The 24,990-nt window shown below is 38.8% G+C and overlaps 1 protein-coding gene across 1 annotated transcript in view; it reads left to right on the top strand.

Moving 5' to 3' along the window:
- The window catches only part of LOC134664645 (all trans-polyprenyl-diphosphate synthase PDSS1), a 90,535-nt gene extending 66,341 nt beyond the window's left edge, over positions 1–24,194 (top strand). Inside the window, exons 5-8 of the mRNA XM_063521386.1 lie at positions 17,454–17,543; positions 20,062–20,193; positions 21,618–21,812; positions 22,149–24,194. Coding sequence (XP_063377456.1) covers positions 17,454–17,543; positions 20,062–20,193; positions 21,618–21,812; positions 22,149–22,370 — 639 coding nt within the window. The 3' untranslated portion in view covers positions 22,371–24,194. The remainder of the gene's footprint in view (positions 1–17,453; positions 17,544–20,061; positions 20,194–21,617; positions 21,813–22,148) is intronic.
- The last annotated feature ends 796 nt before the right edge of the window (positions 24,195–24,990 follow it).

Raw genomic sequence — 24,990 nt, 5'->3', positions numbered from 1 at the left:
TAATTAAACAATGCTACTGGGAATTCGCTCACACACTAACAGAAAAACCGTTGTTACTAATTACTCCCGAAAGTACGGAGCTTGAATTATAGCTGTTTATTATATCGGAGGATTGGAAAGGGAGAGGGGAGGCCTTTGCCCAGGGGGCCGATTTTTGAATTCCGATCGCTCGATTTCGACATTCGAAAATCGGTGGAAAACGGTGAAATGCTAATTTTTTAAATACGAGCGATAGAAATTGGGAATCGAATGGTATTGACCACTCGTTTTCAATTCTATTAGTAGAATTTAAATGCCTAATAGGAGAGATATTATTGTACGAAATACACGAAATCGAGCGGTCGAAATTCAAAAATCGGGCCCCAGCAGTGGGACACACACATAGGCTAATAAAAAAAAAATATCGGTCAAAATCGCCCTTACGTTTGTTGGTAGGGTCTTTGCTTTGTATGATCAGCTTTTCTACTGCCGCAGGGTTCATTCACGAATAACGTTACTAATCATGCAGTCATTTATGTTTAGTATACAATACACACGTGGTATCATAAATATTGTTTGAAAAGAAAGAAATGATATGAGTTGCGTGACGTCACATTAATTTAAAATTAAAGACTTGAAAAGAAATACAGACTACTTAAGACTGATATTTTTTGGGTTATTGTATGTTAATCTTTTTTGATTGTTTATAGTTTTTACGATAAAATATTTTATAGTTAATAGAACAAGCCAGTTTTTAAATTATAGTAATTATAAATTTAAATCGACTGACATTATACGACTTTTTGCTTATTGTATGTTAATTATTTTAATTTACTCTCTTCTTAGAAAAATACATGATGAGTGCATATTATGTATGACATTGAGAGAGAGGGTTGACTCAAATATAAAATGAGAACGGACCCTTAATACCAACCTCCTTGTACCAAAAATAACATGCGTTACCAACCTTACATGTATTGGCTTTAGCAATATTGATTTTAAGCTCAAGATCCGTACCACATTACATATTTACCCATTTGTTATTTAAATATTGAACTGTCGACCTATGTGTGGCGTATTCAATTTCATTTTTAGTCCCATAGAAAGCGATTTTTGCACTGACGTATTAGTTAGCCAGTCACACTCGTACGTTTGCCAATTGACGTCGCTGTTGAATATTTAATCAACGTGTAATAACTTTTACTTTCTCGTTAGGTATCATTAACCGTGCAACGAATTATTTGGCCCGATTTTATTTGAAAAGAAAGTTGTAAATGTGACGCCGGCAGTAGGTTCTTAGGTCACAGGTTATTGCCCCAATCTGGGGGAAACAAGAAATATTATGAGCTGTGGGAAGTAGAGCGCGTCGTCACCGGCGGCGGGCTATCTCGTGTTTGTAATCGAATTTGATCTACTCTCCCTTTCTCTCTCGCCGGCGCACGAGTGAGACAGGTGGTGTCCGCGTGTTTATTGAACGTACTGTAACCTTCTAAGAGCGGCGTCTCAGACGGGCCTCGTACCTACGAAAGCTGTGCGTCCCCCGGTGAAAGTGCCCCGCGGCCACACTCTTCAACAGTTTTTGGTGTAGCCGCACCTTCCAATCATCGTATATATACGGATAATTATACAGATTGCTGTGTTTACGACTGTTAATCCAGTAAAGAGGTACTTAGTCCATGGAACAGTAAACTTAATTATAATTGCTTAGTTTATTTCTTAATCTAATTTCAACATAAGGACAAACTTGGACATTTTCCAGCAATTCCATGTAATTAGCAAATCAACGAGCGTTAAGAGCTTGCGCCAGAAATTAAATTGTTCTTTCGGCACTCCCATTTCTTAAGAAATACCATCAATGCAACAATGCTCGTCCATATTAAACGTGAATACTTGAATATGTAATCCCCCACGTGTCTCCAAAACAGAAGTCGTACGGAGGTACGTTGAGACACGATCGTTATGCAATCTGTCCCTCTTGAAAGGAATATACATATTTGTTAAACCTATTATAGCCATTAGTTTCGTCAAGGTGATTTTCGTAAGCAACCGTGGCACTAAGTGTATGCTTGTAATTCATATCATGGTTACTACGACAAATGTAGAATTAGGAAGAAAATGCGAATCCGATGCGCTGCTTCCACCGGTGATGCAAACAAAGGAATGCCACGGTAGGAATACAGATGGAGCGGCCAACAAAGTCAAAGCTAGTTTTTAAAGCTATAAAGGTTCATTTATTCAACTTGTACGCGCTACGCGTTCCATACGTCCTTCACAGATTAAATGATCAGTAATGCCCCGCGGTTATACCTTCCGGTGATCTCCGATGTAAGATCTTTGGTCAACGATCAAATATAATGTGGTTTCTATAAATTAGATGTATAAACCCACTTCTCCGTTTTATGTAGGTTGCATGTTGAGTAATTTGACTCGACCTTTACTATTGAGTGAGACGTATGTGATTATCATATAGCATGTTATTTACTCACGTGCTGTAAACTGTATTCACGGCATTTAAATTAATGTCAAATATTTAGCTAAAGCTTGAATTTAATGTTCTATAATAAAATTGTTAAATTAAGTACAATTAGATGAAGTGGGCAAAAATGTCTGACACGACTGTTTGAGAAGCCATAAAGCATGTCATATTTGAAGACATTATTGCAGATGATTATTAAATATTTAATATTAAAACACAGAAGTCAGAGACCTTTTCGATTGCCAAAAGCTAAAATGTGGTAAAACGAATGTCTAATACATTCCTGGTACAGGCCCAAATACCGTCAAAGCGGTTTTGGCCGATACAAGTCTCATTAGAAATTGGGTTTCGTTCTCCTTGTCATTTGACAAAGACGAGAGAAACTTTAATCTTATAAACGAACATGACTGTGTGAAAGATTTACAAGGTTAAAATATGAACAGAAAGAAATACAGAGCCATAAATCTTTTATTTCTCAGGCTCCTTTACCCGTCGTCCACGTGTCGCAATATTTGCGACTACCAAGTTCGGTCTAGCGGATGTTTTATCAGTTCGCTCACAAGTTCATCCAATAACCTGTATTTGAGTTATGTCATCCAAATACACAAATGTTGATTCTGATGTAGGCAGTTCCTCCCAGAGTAGGTACGTACGTAAATACATATACATGTCATGTACGTAAATGGCATCGTTAACAAGGTGTGTCTGTTTGCCTATCGGCTTATTCGTTTATGACATTGTTACTATGCCTGGGCAAGCATTGTGTACTCTCCTCGTTATGTCACAGCGGAATTATATTTACTCTTGTCAGAGTGGTTGTTAGTCGTCTTCCTCGAGTCTTAATGCGCCTTTTTGCGAGACTTCTTCATTCTCGATTTTGTAAGATCTTTCTATCAGTTTTGGTCATCGTTCATTTTCTTGTTCTTCTTCCTAGCCTTATCCTATTTACTTGGGATCGGCTCTCCTTATATGACGTCGCCAGAAGCGTCTATCCTGGGTCGTCTCTGGTGGTATTCTTTTTACTTTAAGGTTCTTTTTCATGTTGTCTTGGGCCTTCATCGTTCATTTTATTCGTCAAAATATTATGATATTTAAATTAAAAATTGTAATACAGTCATCGACCTACACGCATAATAAGCATGCTCTATATAAAGATGCGTGCGCGCACAATAGCCAAGGTTGAAGAAGAATACTACGTCAGTATCGAATTGGCGATTCCTATCGTTGAGACCATTGTTCAGAATATGTCGCGATACTTATTGTTCCAACAGCTATGCGGCAGAATAGCGAGTTTAAATGAGCCGTATACGCGGTATGAATTTTTATACATTTTTGCATTTGTTGCGCGTAAGTGATACTTTGTAACGTGTTCGAAGGAAAGTGCGGATCTCTCGGCGATTTCTATATTATGTGTATCTCGTTTCGACCTCCGCGCGCGTCAGGTGTCGATCTTTCTTTACGTTGTCTCTACTCGTATCTGACGCAAGGTTTTGACCGCGCCCTTTTCGTCCAGCGGATATCCGTATACATTTACGAGTGAATTAGCACTTACATAATTCGTGTGTTCTCATATTTTCATTGATTACTCAACATCAATGATCTATTGCGAAGGCAAACCGGCTTATTTTACGACAAGATTACATTAGTAGTCATTGATAGTTTTAATCTTTTCACTAAGATGCAATATTAGGATAATGAAACGTTTTCTAATTAGGTTTCCAACATAGTGTAGCAATTTGTCATTGTCTAATTATTAACGCTTTCTGTTATTGAGCTTAGACCGCTGTCGATCTGTATTCTATAGGCCTAGGTGAACAGATATCATCTAGGTGGCAGTATGATGTAAGAAGTTCAACAAAAAGCTATTGAGATTACATGTCGCTTGGTCTCAGTCGGAAGGACACGTAACCGAGTCCGTCAGCCACGGTGGCAGCTTTCTCCGAGTTTCGGCGTCATCAGTCACTGATGCGTCAGGTGATGCGGGAGCCAGGGTCACTGAACCTTACTCGTACGATCCGGCTTAACTGACGTAATTTACCATTCAGATTGATTCAATAAGCGCTGCAGGTCAAAGAGATTTCAGTCAAGCACATTTTCTTGACAGTAAAGTGCATCGGGGCAATTAATTAATGTGTACCAAACAAAATAATACTTCATACTTACAAAGAAGCAACGTTTCTTTTTCACAAGAATCTTAAACTCACATGTTGGGTTTTTGCTCGGAACTTTTGCTTTTAAACAGGTTTTACTTATATTTGTTGAAAACTTTCGACAGTTTACGCAAAGCGCCGCCTTTTTAAGTGTATGTAAACTCTACATTTAAATGATTTTGTACAAATTACACGTTTCTGCTTCTTCCAAGCTGGTGAATGAAGTTGTCACCCAACGTTCAATTATCCACGAACCGATTATTACTCAATCCATGTAAGGTGTCTTATTATCGAAAATAATCAGCAGTTGGCCAGAACAATACCAAGAATTTTGACGTGAGCTTTACAAATGTCAAGTTACGTAAACCCAGCCCATCGTCCGTTCCGAATCATCTTCAAGCGAGTATTTTTATCACGAATAACAACTGGACAATGTCGCGATGCGACTTAAACTTGCAAATGGGATAAAAACGCAGTGATAAAATTGCTGATTTGTTAACCAATACTCAGACAGTTCATTCATTTTATAACGCCAAATTAACATAATATGCAATTCGTATAATTGCAGAGGTAAATTGCTTTTTACACCTGCCGAGATGACGAATGGACCAGCATTCTTTCGATGTTGCTAAAGCCCCATTCAGGGAACTCGTCTGCTGACTGCCCTTTCCTCGCGTATTGACCAGTTTTTTAATCGCGAATAATGCGGAGTTTTCCCTGGGCCTTCATTATAGTGATTACTAATTATATGAGTGTGGCCATTTAAGTAAAAATCACGTTTTATTACCCCACTAATTTGACTCGTGGAATTTTGAGTTGCGCCGTAGTTTAAAATGATATAATAACAATGTACTTTTCCTCGTTTTTATTGGCTTCCTTTCTACTTTGTTACACTTGCTTATACGTGAATGGGATGCTTTATTCACACCGTGGTGAGATTAATTTTTCAAATTAGCTAAAAAATTCTCTGACAATGCCTCATATCAACTAAAAGTAGGTAACTAGATACTCTCACTGACAATGCGCCATTTAAGTCAATAATTTTGCTATATAATTGCTACTAGCGCTATAAAAAACCTATCGTCAAACTGTCAGTAAAACGACTGACCAGTATTGAAAATTAAACTGATTGCTCTTTATTTCTGCAGTCACCGCGGGAATATAAATTTCCTACTTATATACAAAGTTGCGACTCTAAAGGCCTGTGCACACCGGCTGCGTGTGCGTGACGTGCACGTGCGCGTGCGGCGTTGTAGTATACAGATCCTTATGAGAGACGGCACACCGCTTGCATGACGTGTGCGTGTGCGGCTCCAACATTTTAGCGCACGCACACGCGCACGTCACGCACACGCAAGCCGGTATGGCTCGGCCTTAATACTCGTAGTTGCCGCGCGTTGATGTCTAAAGCGCGTGCGACACCCCGCGCCCGCGCCAGCTCGAAGCCTAGGCTTATCTCTATCACTGCGCAATTTTATTAACATAATATCTTGCATCACTCTATTAACATAATTCGTCTTAATGAAGAACGAAAGGACTTTCCATTATGTCTTTGTCATTCTGCGACCGGTCGGTCGTCGAAAGCAAAATTCGTTCAACACTTTCGACCGTTCATATAAAGAGTGCAAAGCAAGAACTGGTCGCAGTATACCTAACTGTACACGCCGAGAAGTGGGTCGGACGCGCGGCCGAGGGCCGTCACCTCGTAACTTGTTATCCTACCCTAAACTAATATTCATTTTCTGAATATTTTAAAATCGTTGCAACACAACTGCTTATAATTGGGACAGTGTCAGCTACAATTCTTTATAAAGATAAAACCAAAGTTCAAGATAATAACAACTAAAATGCCGTTGGAAATAAACCGCGTTAAAATAACATATAGTTTTTAAATCTGACGATTAGAAGATTCTTAATACTACACAATCGAATATGGATATTAATTACTAATTAGTCTCGCTGACTCGTTCGATTTTTGGTCAATGAACTGAAACTTTCACCCATCCGTATGCATGAATCGAATCGATTTAAAAAACGTAACAAATTACTGTATGACAGTATAACAACACGGTAAAATTCGATTGTGAAAGTACGAGGTGTCGTATTGATGTTTACGTAGTTCTTTAAACACAAAAATCCTTGATTGAAGTGAACGACACCGTGTCAAGGTCGCTGCTCGTCTTCGACTTTCACTGCTAGGCGTTAATACGCGCCTACAATGTCATTAGGATTTTAAAACATATTGCTATTGATTCATTAGAGATTAACATTCAACCGGTATCGTTTGTAACCGGAATTTTAGCGGTACGTGTGCATAGCATACATACCCCTCCGTTCAGCCGGAGAATTTACTCAAACGCACGATTGACGCATCCAAATGATATTAAAAACTTATTAGACACGTGCGCACGCTCGCTCTCATACTCACTCATATAAGTAAGAAAGCGATGAATTGATATCAACATTGAATTGGTATTACATTGGTATCGAAATTGATTAGTGAATACGTGTTGGTTGGTGTCGAAACGATGCCCCACTCGTCGATCATTAATCGCCACTAGAGGTGGGTTTCGCAACCGATCGGACCATGGCCACGCGCGCGGTACGAAATACTTCGATAAAACGATATTTGATCACATCTACTCTTATCGATCGTATGGACATTATGTCTAGCTTAAAAATATCATTTAACGTTAAACTAAGCTCCATTTTTTTTAATGCGACTAAATAAGTTTTTTATGTCAATGATAGAATTTCATTTCCTGTTAGAACACAACAGCTAGCTCTATTTTATATCAGCAATTGTATAGTTTTATATTCAATTTTATTCTGTTACCAAGTCTTTTCAATGATTTTGTGTATGACAAGACTGCCGAATCGGTGAAAAAAGTCTTACAAATTCATATGGATTTGCGTAGAACTCTCAATAAGGACATTGGGGTAGGCGGTAGGTATTTTTATGTGAGCCAACTCAAACCAGGACAGAAATTCCAACCGCACCACGAATTCAAATGATATGTAAACAAACCACATATTTCGCCGGCGATGGGTCAAGGTAGATCGGTTCCACAAACTGGACATTCTTTTTCGACAGGCTGGCTGTTTTTTGTTCTTAAATTTAAACGGTAAATCACGGTATATAAATCGCGTATATAATTCATATCGACCGTTTTGTGACGTTACAGTTACATGAACTTGTACTGTATTGTTCTAATTTTAATTTTTCTGTACCACTGTGTTAAGTATTCATGAAATTAAGCATTGATTGCCTTTAAAAACATATTGTTAAGGCACTCCTTTAAATGTTTCACACTGGCGCTTTGCCTGCTTCATGACATATCAACCAGTTTTTGTTGAGTAGTTACAACGCGAAAGTAGATTTTGACTCCAGCGAAAAACACGACAGTAGAAGGAGAACCAGTCTCTACCAGGTTACTACGCAGAACACAAACGAGTTAACAAACTTCTTTGCCGACACTCCCTCTTAGGTCTTCCCGTTTACGGTCAGGCATATTTCACACCTGTATCGGATGGCTCTTAAATTCTTCAGTTAAGATCCACGTTCCGACAGCAGGGAGGGGATAAGGGGAGTCAAGGCCGACCGGGTGACACACATCCCGCGCCACATTCACCTTCCGTCCGCCGCCACCGCCACCTGCCGGTCACCACTGTCAAGGCTGCCTTGCGAAACCTGCCACTAAAACATAATGATGGACAGTCTTTAATACCAGAATCATGACGAAATCCCACACCAAGTAACCTTCAAACCGGCTAGTCTTGCAGAAAAATCGCTACTGAAAATAAAAAACAAAAATACTGCACCGTTTTTCCCGCGCCGCCTCGACTACCGGGGTGATTGCCACTAAATCGCCTTGAGGTTCGATTGAAATGATTTCTCAACTGCCACTTTATACGGCCCTTAATAATGAGCATTATTATTATAATGCTTATACCCGAGTCAGAACATTTTATGCCAATAAACAATTATACATACCTACGTCTAAATGTTAAGTGTATTACGGAATAGAAACTTCAACGCGTTCAGAATTAAGTCCATGTGAAATCGTAGAGATTTTTCTGGTAAATTATTCATGTGGCTCGCGTTGGGGGGACTTTCGACGCGTTCTTGAGAAAGCCTTTCACTCTTATCATGGGAGACACACTTTTAAATTTACCTACAAGCTCCAGTTGCGATATGATATGTGATATGATGTACCCACGTTTGTTAACTAGCCCTTTTGCATAGGTGAGAACTAGAACAGTAATGATACAAATGTTAAGTAGATGACGATTGATGATCTTATCGAGGTACAGTCTAGGGTGGGTCGATTTTGTAAAAATAATATTTTTAATGCTGGGTACGTTTAAAAAGTTGCGTTTTGGTCTGTTTAGCATCAGAAAAATAATCAAAAAAAAAACCTATATAACTTTTAGCCCTCTACCATGGCTTCAATATTTCTAAATTATATATTTTTCGACGTTTTTATTTTTGTATCTAAAATGTGTCCGAAAGCTTTTTTATTTAATTTTATAGTTTATTCATTCATTGCGAGTATCGGAACGTACATTACAATGGTCTTTTTTTTAAATCATAGACAAAAGTAAGCTTTCTTGCGTCAAAACTGTCAACTCAATTTTCGCGTTACCCGCCAATTTGTTCATAAATTTGTCAAATAGTTGTTTTCATAACTCATTAATAGTTTTTAAGTAAAAATAAATAAAACCAAGTGAAAATCTTATTAAACATTTAGAAAACCCTATAATAATTCAACTTTATTCAAGTTTTGTTCATAAATATGAGTGCTAAGCAATCTACCGTCAAAACACGAAGTGAAGTTACTTGCCCTTTGTTTGGACCACCTTCAGATCTTAACGTGAAACTTTTACCGACGATATCAGACACTATTAAGTATATACTTATCGTAAGACACCGTATGCAAGATCTTAATTCCGGAAAACAACCGTCAATAACCCATGTTTTTGCTTGTGTGAGCTGCGACATCGAGAAGATCTGGGCTTCCGCTTCTATTCCTACTGTAAGTCCCAAGAGAATAAAGGAGTTGTTAAAAAAGTATTACGACGAATACTTAAAGGTAATACGGTACCCTAAAAGTAAAATAAACGACAACTATAGGGATAAGTTGACGAGCTTTAAAAACGGCTGTTTAACGCAACTTTTCGACATTGCAGCTTGCAAGTGCACGATTGTACTGAGGACCGATTATTGTTCCTGTGCTAAACAAAATAAAGTACCAGTCATCGAACAAAAATTTCTACTAGATCAACGATCTCACAGACAAATGATTATAGCTGGTGTAGACAAAATTCAGACTCAAAAAAATTGCTCAAAAATTGAAAGACAGCAAAAGTTGCAGAACCGTATGATGGATTTTTATAACTCTCAACCAGGTCTAAGCTCCAACCGAAAAATAGCACGTACTTCGCTTGCTTCACATACTGATTCGAATGCCATCATAGATACTCCATCTGTAATATCACTGCCGAAGACTGATACACCTTATAACACCCTAAGATTGCCAGAACTGGCGAAGACGTGTGATCGGTACGGAATTTCAAATCGATCCGGAGCTGCAATCGCAACTGCTGTGCTGCAAGACGTAGGACTTATATCTCACGACGACAAAAACTTAGTAGTGGATAAAAACAAACTATGGCGGGCTCGAAATAACGAAAGATGTAACTTGCAGGAGAATATGAGTCATGATCAATTGGAAGCGATTTATTTTGACGGCAGGAAGGACAAAACCTTGCTTATCGAAAATTCGAATGGTCGCTCCTATCGTAGACTTACTGTGGAAGAACATATATCGCTTATAAGTGAACCAGGCTCTTTATACTTAGGACACACGACACCACGAACAGGAACTGGCAAAGAAATTTGCAATTCAATCGTTGAATACTGTCAAAGCCACGAAATCGACTTAAATGAATTAAAATGTATAGGTTGTGATGGGACTGCCACGAATACTGGGTGGAAAGCAGGAGTTATTAGATTAACTGAGTTGAAGTTGCAAAAACCATTACAGTGGCTTGTATGCCAACTCCATGCCAATGAGTTGCCTTTACGACACTTATTTTGTCAGCTGGATGGAGGCACAAGTGGACCTAGAGAGTACTCGGGGCCCATAGGAAAAGCTCTAGAAACCTATTAGTATTATTTATAAACTGCGTGTAAAAAAGTACGCAGCTATTACTAGTGGTATTACTGATATAGACCAAAATGTCCTAAAATCTTTAAGTACGGACCAAAAGTATTTGTACGAAATGTGTTGTGCTGTGTCGACGGGAACTTGTAGTGCAGAACTCGCAAATAGACAACCTGGAAAGATGGCTCATTCTCGTTGGCTTACCACAGCAAATCGTATATTACGATATTATATTGGATGTGAGAAACCGTCGAATAAATTGAAAATTCTAACAGAATACATTGTCAAAGTGTACGCACCGGTCTGGTTTGAAATAAAGAAAAAATCGTCGTGTATTTATGGAGCCCACCACGTATTTAATTTAATACGTTTAACTAGATCATTCGGTGACGATGTGAGGTCTATTATTGATCCAGTAATCCAGAGGAATGCTTTTTTTGCTCACCCTGAAAACATACTGGTGGCTATGATATCGGATGAGAGAAAATCTGTGAGAGAACTTGCTCTAAGAAAAATTTTACAAGCAAGACGACAGCCAATCACTGGTTCTGTCAGAGTGTTTAAATTGCCTCAGCTCAATTTTAATGCAACTGATTATATAGACATGATAATCTGGGCTGAGTGTCAAGTTACACCTCCGCCGATTATGAGCCATGTGTCTGAGGAGGATTTGCAGAAGATGATAGATGACGTCTCGCTAGCTCGAGATGTCGTTTTCTCTAAGTTTCCCTGTCACACGCAAGCAGTAGAACGGTGCATAAAACTTGTAACGGAAGCATCGATTACGGTGGCTTCAAAAAATGCACGGGATGGACTTATTCGGACCAAACTGAAATCCAGATCTGTAATGCCATCTTTTGACAATAAGGCACAATACAACTGCTAATTTAGTTAAAATTCAAGTTTTTCAACACTAAAACTTTCGACATTATGCATTTATTTTGTAACAAAAATGGCTTATTTATAAATAATTAGACTATGTTTTATACAATACATGTGGTTTTTATTATTTAGTACTACAAAAAAATATAAATAATCATACACGAAACTGACGTCGAATATTTCAATAATTTAAAACTTTGAGCAGCTGTAGAGGGCTAAATCATATAACGAATCAACATTTTTTTAACTGAATATAAGAGCTTAAACAAAATAGCAACTTTTTAGACCCCCCCAGGTACGATTTACGCAAAAAAATATTTTTTCATACAATATCGGCCCACCCTCTGGTACACCCACGAAGTACAACTTGGGCCAATTAAACTTACTACTTAGAATACGATATAATTTGGATGTAATTGAGTATTTGCTCGGGAACAATAGCTTAATTATACATATACAGCTCGTAGCGGCTCGAAAACTATAGGCATAAGTACCTACTGAAAGTACTGATGCTCACTTTTAAAATACATTTACTTTACCGAGTATGCGATCTCAAAACCACTAGATTTGTAGGAATTACTTCTACTAGTACTACCAACAAACCGGTCGTGTAAGTCTTAATTTACATATGTACGATTGTACGTTACATATCTTTTATCAAACATGAAACAATATTTTGATTGAATAACATAATGATAGCATAAAAAGCCAATTTTCCGCATCGCGGTAGTCTCGCTCGAGTGATCTCTCCATTACTATCGCTATGCCTCATGCTTTTGATAACTGTTAAATTTTACTTAGCCGACTACTGTCTCATTAAATTTCACGCACATATTATAATTACTAGCAATACTTTTCTACATAAATGTGATAATTTGAACGTTAACTATTTATTTTCTTTTAGAGTACGATTCTTTGCATAGAACGACTATCAAACAAGACCGCAATCATCAAAAATATGCAGTATTAGTAATATATACTGAATGAACTTTGTCTCGAAGCGTTGTCGTGATTATCGCTCGAACCAGAAGCGATAAAAACGCGACAAAGTGTACTACAAGCCAATAAATACCAAATGCAAAGACCTATAACCGTCACTAAACTTATTTAATCGCGTTGATAATCAGCGGTCACAACAGGACCTTAAAAAAGCTGCAAGCTCCAATTTCACATGTGTAGTGTATCCCGACAACAATATAAATTTATGTTTGACGAATGACGAGAGGCTAAAATGACCAGAGTTGCTGGTATGACTTTTAAATCGTGGTTCGATTCTCAGTATTGGCGGAAGGACTGATAAGTTTTACAAGGCCCAGGTCACAGGGATACCGTGCCGGCGTGCCGCGCTTCCCGTGCGCGTAACGGACGCTTTTTTAGCCCGGATAGTCGCCGCAGAAAGTGTGTTAATGCGTGCACGATTTGCGCAACCAACCGCGCGCGATGCGCCAGCGCCTCCCGTGACCGATCCGTTATATTGCCAGTGCTGTACCGAATCAAACCGCTTTGCTGTGCTAAGTACTAATTAATAGGACATATGTGCCAAAATTAGCAGAGTTAATAGCGGTCTGGATATCACTGTTTACAGCGATTATGTAGCCAGGATACTGGCCCTGTCTCTTTTCTTTACAACACACTCCCTTGAATTGGTTATTTTTGAAAACAGAATTAAATATAACAAAGTAACCCTGTTCTCATCGAATAGTAAATGATGATAATATACCTATTTGATTCAAAGGATTAAGAATAAAAGTTTATTTTTTGCCTTAAAAGGATCTTAATCTTTTTTTTCCTTTTATTTTGCCCGTGAGAATTAGTGTTGAATCTTAACTGTTCCAGACTCTCTCTTTTTTTTTTAATTCTAATTCAATTGTTTCTATTGTTTTCTTTATATTGATGTGCTTTTTGTGGTTATTATTATACCTGTACCTAATCCGTTATACCGAGCGCTGCAGTTAAACAGTTTTCCAAATGCCGGAGATATGCGTAACTCGGCAGACTTTCTGTGTGCGATGCCTACTGCGTCTGCAACTGTCATTCGCTATTCAATGTAGCAGTCAAACTAATTAGTATTTACAACGACCACTTTTACGGTCCACCTTGTACAGTAACATTCGGTTTCTAATCAAATTGTACCGCTGCTTCAATGTCTCTTTAATTGTGGTAGTTTAATACTTTACAATGTCACTTGACCGTTTATTTATATAGGTTATGATGTCATCCGGAACATGTATGCATTACGGCTTTACATTGTTTTCTTATGTAATTATCAGTCTTCGTGCGTGTATGCGGATTTCCAGCTCTATTTAATGATAAAATTGAGACTTAATCGATTCATTGGCTTAATTGTATTTTCCTCAGTCAAACTAGAAAAAGAAAACATCGTTCTCAATTAGTCTAATCCAGTGAGCACTGTCATTAACCAATAAATTACCTATTATTCATCTCCGAGTCACTTTCAAAATCAGTTTTAATGAGCTTGTTAGTAAAAAAAAGTGTAATATATTTTGCCATGACATCGTTATGGCAGTGAACACTAAAGATCCATACGGGAGTTCAAAATTGCATGTCGTTTCGCGTGTAGCTAATATGCTTCCTTATTTTGTATTGTTCTGACCTTTAGTGCGAAAAATTTATGTATAAATTTATTATTTAGCTTTGCAGGTGGGCAGGTTTTAGCGTTTACTTAAGGTTCGAAACACATTGTTTGTATACCTTAATAGTTCTGACATTTTTGTTATTTTCAATGTAAATTCGTGAAGTACCTAATGGAATGAACATTATTTGTAACACCTTACTCTAGTAATGATACTGTGTACAGATATTAGCAAAATGTATAATTATCTAACGAATAATGAATAAGGATAACCTTCTTAATCGCGAATGACGTGACGATTAAAAATGTTGAATGAGCTTTGTAACGATACTAATAGTTCCGAGTAATTATAGGTATAAATAAACTGTGAATAAATTTTATACGAATTATTAATTAATTACCTTTATCCTTTAGGTCTTAAAGAAAAAGTAGGCCAAACAATCTTCGGCTCGGTCCCCGGGTATCGATGCTCAGTCACTAATGCTTAACTCCCTATTAAGTTCATTGATAAGTACCCAGTAAAAGTCACCAGCTTAGTAATTCCAACGTTGACGGCGATCCCCAGGCGCCGCGTGGGTGCGACCGGCCACCCGATGTAGGCTAACAAGTGTCCAGTGAGCTAATGAGTCCCAGGCCGTGCCAGCTGCGCCGTCGGAAGCGGCAGCGAAACGCCATTAGTATGCCGCCGCATCACCGACTTTCTCGACATTCCTGATACCAGCGGAGAAATGAGCGACCACGAAACGCAACGCGAATAAAGCGTTAACGTTTTGACGTGTTTTACGTCGTTTATGACATTTTTAGTGTTGCAAAGTTGGAGTTTAAAGGAATGATGAAAGAACATTGATATTTTTGGGTGCTAAATTTATGGAAAGAAGTTGCTAGATGGCTTCCAAAGTTGCTAAAAATCTGGAACTTAATTTGCTTTGTTGGTAAACAAGCGAATTTTTGACTGTCTGCTGTTTTGATAGTTAAAGAAAAAAGTAGCTCAGGACAGTCTTTTTCCCGTCATCATTCTTACAAATGATGTTTGGCGGAAAAGAGACTACGAACACAATACATATTTAATTCTTGAAAAACGTATTATTGCATTCTGTTTTTATAATCATTATACCCATTACATCCATTCCCCGGTTGACATATAAATTAGCTATTTATTACGCATATATAGCAGTACATTCGCGACAGTCGCAACCATTATAAAAACTTAAATAATACAAATATAAATAAAATTGCAATTTACGTGTCTACCTTTCTTGAATGTCGTTGCTATGTGGACGAGAGATCGATTATCATCCCGGAAAACTAGTATTGCCTGAACGGAGCCCCTGACATTGCCTTAATTTTATTTTTATTTTATCGTGCGGTACTTAAAATAATTGGCAGGCATACTACTTAATTTATTAACATATATTCGCCGTCAGATATCTCTGTAATGCCCTCAATTACAAAACATGATCGAGTGTTAAAAAAGTCAAAATAAAACTTGGAGTGCAGTAGGCGGTTAGCAATAATATAAAGTTATTCCTGCTTGCTCGTTGACATTTATAAGATAAACTTTATTTTATCCTTATTTACGCAGGCCCTTACAATGCGGCCCTTACAAAGCAATCGATTACTTTTAAAAATTCCCCGTCATATTGTTTAAAGTTTTTGCATTCTATTTTTTAGTCTTGCCGTCAACTTCTGTTTTTAAGATGGTGCACTTAAGCAGACTCGCTATAATATTTGGTTTCCTGTAAGATAAGTCTCCGACAATTTTAGTTGACCTTTTGTTAAATTAGGCGTTGCAATTTCCGTATACATTAAATCTAAGCATTGATAGAGCTCACTGTGAGGTAAATTATGATTTTGTTGCTAAAAATACCTGCTTGCATGCAAGGGCATTAAATTGACTTATGTGGGTCTCAGAATTCAAATTATTGTTACCAACAATACCAACAAAATGCATTGCCATTTATGCGAACGAGCATAGAAGGCCAAGCTCAGCAATCAATGTGCTTAAATAACCAGGAGTCTATTGTTTGTTTCTGTTATTTTCAACATGACATGCCGCAGAAAATGATCAAATGACAAGTGGAATTTCGTCATATTTTGAAGCTGTGTAGAGTTCTGAGAAAAATAAATAGGTTTACTGCAGAATTTTTACGAAATTGTTGTGAGACAATCGTCCAAATTGTAGAGACTAGTTTAAAATGAACTTTATCTCTGGTTAGTCGGATTGACAAAACCGTGCGTAAACTTTGTCTAAGAGTCAATATAGACAATATTATTGACACATGCGGTTAGAAAATCCGGGTACTGTCTAGAAGTTTCTACGGAACTCACTCATTTCGCAAGTCTTAACTTTTAGATGATGATATTAGTTCATGTTCTAGTATTTCTACTGTGGTATGGCGCGAAGTGTCGAGGTTCCATACAAAGTTATGATGTCGCGCCTTTTTCTACCGACATATTGGTTTTCCAGCCTATACAGGGTGATTCCGGGGTCGTGGAGCAAGCGATCAAGGCATGATACACAAGCCCATACTGAACAACTTTTACTATGGGACCAACTCCGAAATCGCGAAAAAAAAAATTGGTAGTTTCATACATTTCGGCCGATCACATGTTGTCGTGTTCTATGGGAAGGCCATTTTTTTTTCGCGATTTCGGATTTGGTCCCATAGTAAAGCCAGCGATCAAGGCATAATACAGTGATCGGCCGAAATGTATGAAACTACCAATGTGATCGGCCGAAATGTATGAAACTACCAATTTTTTTTTCGCGATTTCGGAGTTGGTCCCATAGTAAAAGTTGTTCAGTATGGGCTTGTCTATCATGCCTTGATCGCTTGCTCCACGACCCCGGAATCACCCTGTATAATCTATAACTAGTAAACAATATCGCCATATTTTTGATCGTAACATATCTGTGGGAAGTGACAATTCTTGCGACTCACTTTGACCACTGCTCTCCCCACCGATCCTGGCGGCGTAGCCAAGATGCCAATCGCTTATGCTCCGTAGCGGTCGAAACGCAACTGTCACTGTCGCTCTAATATGGAAGAGTGATGGAGAGACAAAGTTTTTCGTTGTCGAAGCGATAGCGATTGTAACCTTGGCTAGGCCGGCTGAGCCTTTTAGCCTGAGCCTGTAGTGTCTCGGTAACTTCATTAAGCGTGTATTATGCAATAATATTTAATGTGTGTATGTGTTGGTTCCAGGTCGCGATGGCCGGCGACTTCATCCTCGCTGTGGCGTCGATGATGATAGCTCGCCTGCGCAGCGATGACGTCACACTTGTGCTTAGCCAGGTATGACCACTTTATCTTCACAAACCTAAGGCTGATTTAGACAGCGCGCGAACTCGCATGCGATTTTAGTTAGATCGCGGACTGTTGGTTACGTTCAATTCAACCGACCGACAAAACCCGTAATGTAATGAAACTCGCATGCGAGTTCTTGCATCGTCTAAATAAGCCCTAAGGCTGATTTAGAGGATGCGAGAACTCTTTATACCATTGCGGATTTTGAATCGGCCGGTTGAATTGGGCAGTCCGCAATGTACCTAACTAAAATCGCATGCAAGTTCGCGCGCCGTCGCCGTAAATCAGCTTTATGAGACTTGTTAAATAATAATTTTTATGTACTGAATAGAATCAGGCGTTACTTTGCGGAAATCCATATTAATTCAAACTAAAATATTACTTGCTAATCCGCGATATTATTTTGCTATTGCGCGCGCTTTGCTTTTCGCGGATTATTAAAGTAATATTTTAGTTTGAATTTTTATGTACGTTTTTAAAAGGTTTTCTTAACGGCGCCTTGTTATAGAGGTTATAATGAAAACATAAGATAGACTACGAACTATTCTTTGTAACCAGATCACTGATTTTTACCATATAAGACGCACGAATTGTTTCGTAAGCGTGATATTGACATTAAACTATGTAGGTGATACTGCACTTTGCTCTATAATATACTATAATTAGCCTACTTCGTGCGAAATATAATTAGTTTATCAAATAGGTACCTACATATTTTATTTATAACATACTTCATTTTAGTTTATATGCATCTTTCTTGTACAATCGTGTTCTTATAACTATTATAATTAAGTTCTACATTGTTTGTATCATTGCTATATTTCATTAAAAGTATATATGTCTAGTTCAAAATAATTACTACGAGAACAAAAGATTGCACTTAATTTGTTTCAGCCTTGTTCTGTATGAATGATAATGCTTTAAATTGGCGCTCATACATTATTGATGGCTTAGTGTGGCTATTTTGAAGATTTTTCTTGATTGCACTATGTGTACTACTATGAGTATTTGTCTTTCGAATGGCATTTCAGTTTTCTAAACACTGTCGTTTGTTACGACTGTTTCGCAAACGTAAATTAATTACTGCAATTAAAATGCAAACCATGAAACTAATTAAATTGCGTAAACCTATAATGTTTGTTGACCAAAAAATAGACAGTGGGTACGTTATGGTATGCATCGATGGCATGGATATAAGTATAGGTGTCTTAAGAAACAATAAAATAATAAATGTTATGTGTCAAACAAAAAAACGCGAAGTTCGAAATTTGTATGAGAAATTGACATTTTTCAAATTTGCCGCCTTTTTCTAGTGACAGAATTGGTTTGCCAGACTATAGCTGCTCTTAATCTCTGTACAAAGTTGCGTTAACAGTTGTGCATAGCGCCATCTATCTGATTTCCTATAGTAAAAGTAGTAGTATACAACATTGCCTACGTAGTCCGAAAGGAACCACATCGGCTACCTGTGTAACATGTATCTTGCCCTCTAGTGTGTTCTTAGTGAATCACTAGATGTCGCTCTAATTAGTTATTTCTTTTGTACATGTAACAATTTTACATAGTTTAATGTTTGATGCCAATGTACTCTTAACTCTATTCTGAGAGCTGTATCCTTGAGTGATAACACGCGAGGGGAGGAGATATATCGTGACTGTAGCCACAGAGCGGACATGGCACGGAACTTGTTTTACTGTGCGCAACATGTCTGTGTAACTTCATCAATGTGTGTGTAACTTCCTTAGGAAAGTCAGTCGAAAATATTTTGGTGTAATGTAACTATAGCAACAAAAAGTTTATTATTTCAAGAAAAAACTTGTGACTTGTGACATGACCCAATACACTGGCTTTGAACTTTGCGTCATCGCGATGCTAATAAGACTGAGATCCTATCGATCTGTAGGCAATCTGTCGCCACGGGGTGAATAAAATTCCATTCAGGATGGAGTGGAGCCTGTCCATTCTGTAAGAAATAATGTTAACTTGCATTAGCAGCGCCATCTATCTGACCTTTTATATACTTTATAGAGCCCTAGATAGCGTATGATAATCGATATGTGATGCATCCAAGGGTATGTAGTTCCACACACAGTCCATAGGTGGCGCTGTAATTACATAATAATAATTAATTTTGGATAGCGAATTTGTAATGTACTCATATCACTTTCCCAATATATGTCATAAAAAGCACACGCTTGTTTTGACTTCAACTCATGATCCTCCGACCTCCGCCCATGTGTCATCAAATAATATGAATTAATTGTCCTGTGCTGTAGCAGGCGTAGCTCACTCCGCGATTTCGTCGCTTTGCTTAGGTAGCTAAAAGTACATCCGTTCCACACCAATTTTGGTGGCTAGCCATAAGCCGCGCGTGGCGCTGTCGCCACCTAGCGGCCATATCTGTCCTGATCGTAACAGACGCGTGTTGTTAGAGAGTGAGTCTTCTGTACCTAGTACTATTTTTTATTCTGTGGCTGTAGATAACATAGATGCGGTGTTATTCCAGGTGGTGACAGACCTGGTACAAGGCGAGTTCATGCAATTGGGCAGCAAGGAGACAGAGAACGAACGGTTCGCACATTACCTCACCAAGACTTACAGGAAAACAGCCTCGCTCATCGCCAACTCCGTCAAAGCGGTAAGTATTATCGTAGGTATTATATCACCATCATCATCATTATATCAGCCAGAGGACGTCCACTGCTGCTTATAGGCCTTGGTCACAGAGTGCCACAAAGACCGGACTTGCGCCACCAGCATCCAGCGGACTCCCGCGACCTTTACCGGGTCATCAGTCCACCTTGTGGGGGGTCTACCCATATCCTGTTGTCCTCAGCCTGTTTTCATCCCACTGACCACCACAACAGACTTCTCATTAATAAAAGATGGACCGTTCTGTGATTTATATATTGGACAGTCGCCATCAGATATATCGGAGCGGCCAAGGTGTTCACAATATCTGAACAAGCACTCTAACGCCTTGACAATAGAGGCGTGTTCAGATATTTGTGAACACCTTGGCCGCTCCGATATATCTGATGGCGACTGGACATAGAAACTATTCGTTGGTTCAATGGTTTCGAAGATGAACGTACGCAACAGGAAATCAAGAATCGTGTAAAGTGGAGGATAGACAGTAGGGATGCGGATCCAGAGGGTCTTGTGTCACTACTACTAGCTCCATCTGTGTTACTACTGGATGAAGTAGTACTAACTACTACTACTACACTACTACTAGCTTCATCCACAAGCCACCAAGTACTAGCTCATAAAGCAGCATTAATCTTAAAGCTACTGAAGAAGAAAACTGTTCATAGTTTTTTGTGCATTACCAGGCGTGGCTCACTCCGCGATTTCGTCGCTTTGCTACAGGTAGCTAAAAGTACATCAGTTCGACCCCAACTTTGGGGTTTGCCATAAGCCGCGCGTGGCGCTGTCGCCACCTAGCGGCCATATCTGTGCTGATCGTGACAGACGCGTTTTGTTAGAGAGTGAGTCTTCTGTACCTAGTACTATTATTTATTCTGTGGCATTACTTAATAACGCTTAAGGAAATAACGAAGAATTTGGAAAGTTTGTGTCTTGAGGAAAAAAAAAATTAGCAAATAAGCTACAAGGGCACTTTACACGTCAAGATGCATTTTACATACAACCAATAAAGATTAAACGGTGACTTCGGTTTTTTTGTGGCTTTTTTGGTAAGCAACTGGCAAATTAATAGTCTGTGGTATTTTCGTATTCTCTGTTTAATACTCTTCCTTCAGTGGTCACAAAAGGAAATGGTCACTTTGATAAACGCCATGGTGGTCCTTTTCAATGGAATGGAAGGGATTCCTGAAACGCGATCTAAATTAGCTTTTATCGGAATGCTGTACACAATTATCTATGCATAGATCATATTTATCTTACAAATCTAAAAAGCCATTGATTATCGTTTGCTCCATTTGTATTTGTTAGAAAGAAATCAATTAATTTTGAACAGGTTTGCTGAGTTTTACGAATAAGATAGATACTTTAAATCTGTAATTACAGTAGTTAATGTTACCACATATGTTGTCCCAGGTGGCCCTGCTAAGCGGCGCGGACGAGAGCACATGCGAGCTAGCGTTCCAGTACGGCCGCAACATCGGGCTGTCCTTCCAGCTGGTGGACGACATGCTGGACTTCGTGTCCAGCGCGCAGGCCATGGGCAAGCCCACGGCCGCCGACCTCAAGCTCGGGTTGGCTACTGCGCCCGTTCTCTTCGCTTGCGAAAAGGTAATTTCGTATGTTAGTCTCGCAAAAACGCGAAGTGACTCTTTGTGTGTGATTGAGTGGGTTTTGGAATAACTTAAATTAAGAATTGGGCTCGGTAATTGAGTTGCGTGAATTCTTAAACTTTTTTTGAATAATTTTACGGTTCGGTATGCACTCGTTTTTAATCATTCGCGCGACAAGTGAGTTCTAAACCGTAAAATTATTCAATGTCAGTATGTCTCACAACAGTTTAAAGTAGACTTTTTTTTCTCGTTTCCACTGCCGGATAAAGCTTCCCCTCTGTTCGGACATATGGTACATATGGTTCGGTATGTAATACACGATCGATATTTGCAGTACCCGGAGCTGAACCCGATGATAATGCGGCGCTTCGGCGAGCCGGGCGACGTGGAGAAGGCGTTCGAGCTCGTGCACCAGTCGCGGGGGCTCGAGCAGACGCGCTTCCTCGCGCGCAAGCACGGGCTCGAGGCCGCCAGGCTCGCGCAGGACCTCGCCGACTCCGTCTACCAGAAGGCGCTAGTGCTCACCACCGACCTAGTGCTCAACCGGATCAAATAACCCCACGCTACCCCGCCAGCGTGACAGTTTTCATAGTAGTCTTTGGACCGTCCGGAACCTAAGAGTACTTTAAAAACGGCGAGCGTCCGCTCGCGTTTCGGCTTCGGTTTTCCGAGTAGTCTTTGGCCGTCCCCTGAGAGTACTCCGAAAAGGGGCCGGGCCTCGAAACGCGTTGTGCGCGTTTTAAACGCGACTCGAGCCTCGAGCGGGCCTCCCGCGGAGTGAACGTGGACCGTTGGAAGCCGACATACGGCTAGATATTATCGAAGATATTTTTACGTCGACTTACCGCGATGCGCCCTGATAAATTATTCTATATAGCGAATTATATTCAGTATACATTACCTATACATTATTAGTATTTAGAATGTACTGTCATACTGGAACGGTCGATCGGCGATCGACGTCGAAACTTATCTTTTTTTATATTATTTTTGTATGTATATATTATACATTATACCCTTCTGTATGTAAGAGTACCTATGTATCTCTCACTTGTGTGACCTGATTTATTTTAAGATAGTTTTCTATGAAAATATTTAACACCGTAAACTATCTGCGACAATATGACATTGTTAGAAGTGAGTGTGTGTGACTTGTTACCAAATACGGTTGTACATAATGTGAATGCTCAATGTTTTGAATACGATTATGTTTCACGAAAACACACTGTTTTTTATTGCCGCGATATTGTACAGTACGTTATGTTTGTTGTAGAACGCTTGACTGTTTCATTCCCCTAGTTCTTATTTGTGCAATTTTCTTCTCCGGTAGCGTAGGGTGAAGGTACTGGAACCGCTAGGTCTGCATCACAAACATTTCAGTAGGACTCGTTCGAACGTCTGTTACGATTGCCGTCCAATCCTTTCGCTGTTATATATTATACTGTGTAAATACTGAGAGTCATTGGATAAGTTACCCGTTTTATCTTCAAAACCAATTACCTCAATTTCTTAGTGTGCATACTAGAATACGTGTACACTGTATGTTCGATTTAGTATTAAATTGTAAGCTTCATCCGGCCGCACGGTAACATATAGGCAAATTTGTCTTGTTTAAATGGTATTCGCTACTTAGATTAAATATTCTGTAAATAATGCAACTGAGTATCACTCAGTGCTAGTGGGTTTGTTATTTTGAGGTTATAAATAACCCACGGGCACAGGAGCGCAGTATTTTATAAATCTTCAGTAGGTTCTTGTTAGTTAACAAAATATTAGTCACTTAAAGAAGTAACAGTAGTGTAAGGCCGACATGATGACTTAAATAAGAAACGGGCGCGGCGACGCATGATGTCCTTTGCGCCCATAAGTATAGATGTATAAGATAGACGGAGGCAGAAATATGTTACTGAAATGAACAATTAGATCCCGAACATTGTAATATTTTTTAATAAAAGTGAAACATTTAAAGACTATTTGTCTATATGGATTTAAAATCTTCGGCCTAATTTTATTAAAAACGCACATGGCTGGACTAAATAATTTTTGATGTTCCATTTTATTAAAATTATAATATTGCGTAAGCAGATAAATTTCTGTTTAATATAAAATATTACATATTGTAATCATTAGCGATATTAAAATTATATGTTGCAATGTTAATTTGTTAATCTAAAATTATTAGTGAAATAATTTTAGTCATTATGTCAGCGAATACGATAAACGAATATGGAGTTGTATGTTTTTTGTACATTATAACGGGAGTCAATGAACTTTATTTATAATATTGTAGATGTGTACGTAGTTAAAACCGTTTGTAAATATGAATACTCTGTAAAATGAAAATCATGAATAATTTTTATTATAAACATTAGTTACAGAATATTGTTTTATTTATTGGAACAATTGAAATCTAATAATAAAGGATAGGTTATGTTGTGACAGTCCTGTGCGGCTACCGCGAAAACCGAAATTCGCAAATTGCGGGGATCTTTCTCTTTTACTCCAATGAAGGCGTAATTAGATTGACAGAGAAAATGAGAAGTGAGAGAAATCCCCGCAATTGACGATTTTCGGTTTGGCGGTAGCCCTACTGAACTGTTGTTGATGAGGGTTTCCGCGATCGAGTTTTTCACTAGATGACAGCACCGTGGCGAGAGGTCTAGCTGTCATAATCCACCAATCATGTTTAACCATGTTTTTTTTTATTGGTGGATTTTGACAGCAGCTGTAAAAAAGACCTCTCGTCACGGTGCTGCCATCTACTGAAAATCTCGATCGTGAAAACCCTCATTGGTGAGTTGATAGGATAACTAAGGGCAACATAACTAACGTTTACGTTGTCATTGACTACGCATTAGTGTCACATGCACTGTCACTGGCACAAATCAAAAACGTAAAAAGCTTTCAGGGTGGTAGGTACCAGGGGCCCATTGATTAATAGTCCGCCGGACGGTATCGGCTTGTCAGTTGTTTGAAACTGTCAAAATTTTGTTCTAACTGACAGGCCGATACCGTCCGGCGGACTGATAATCAGTGGGCCCCTTAAACTTGGCAAAGGCCCGTGAGGCCGCCACTACATTCCGTAAATATATAAACAGCTGTTAACTGACTGTATGAGGAAGAATTCACAATTTACTAAATAAATTGTTGCAGCGGACAATTTTATCAAACTAGAA

The sequence above is a fragment of the Cydia fagiglandana genome, chromosome 5 (genome assembly GCF_963556715.1).
Source record: "Cydia fagiglandana chromosome 5, ilCydFagi1.1, whole genome shotgun sequence".
In the NCBI taxonomy this organism is placed as follows: Eukaryota; Metazoa; Arthropoda; class Insecta; order Lepidoptera; family Tortricidae; genus Cydia; species Cydia fagiglandana.
The sequence above is the reverse complement of the archived record's forward strand: the minus strand, read 5'-3'. Positions and strand labels throughout refer to the sequence as shown.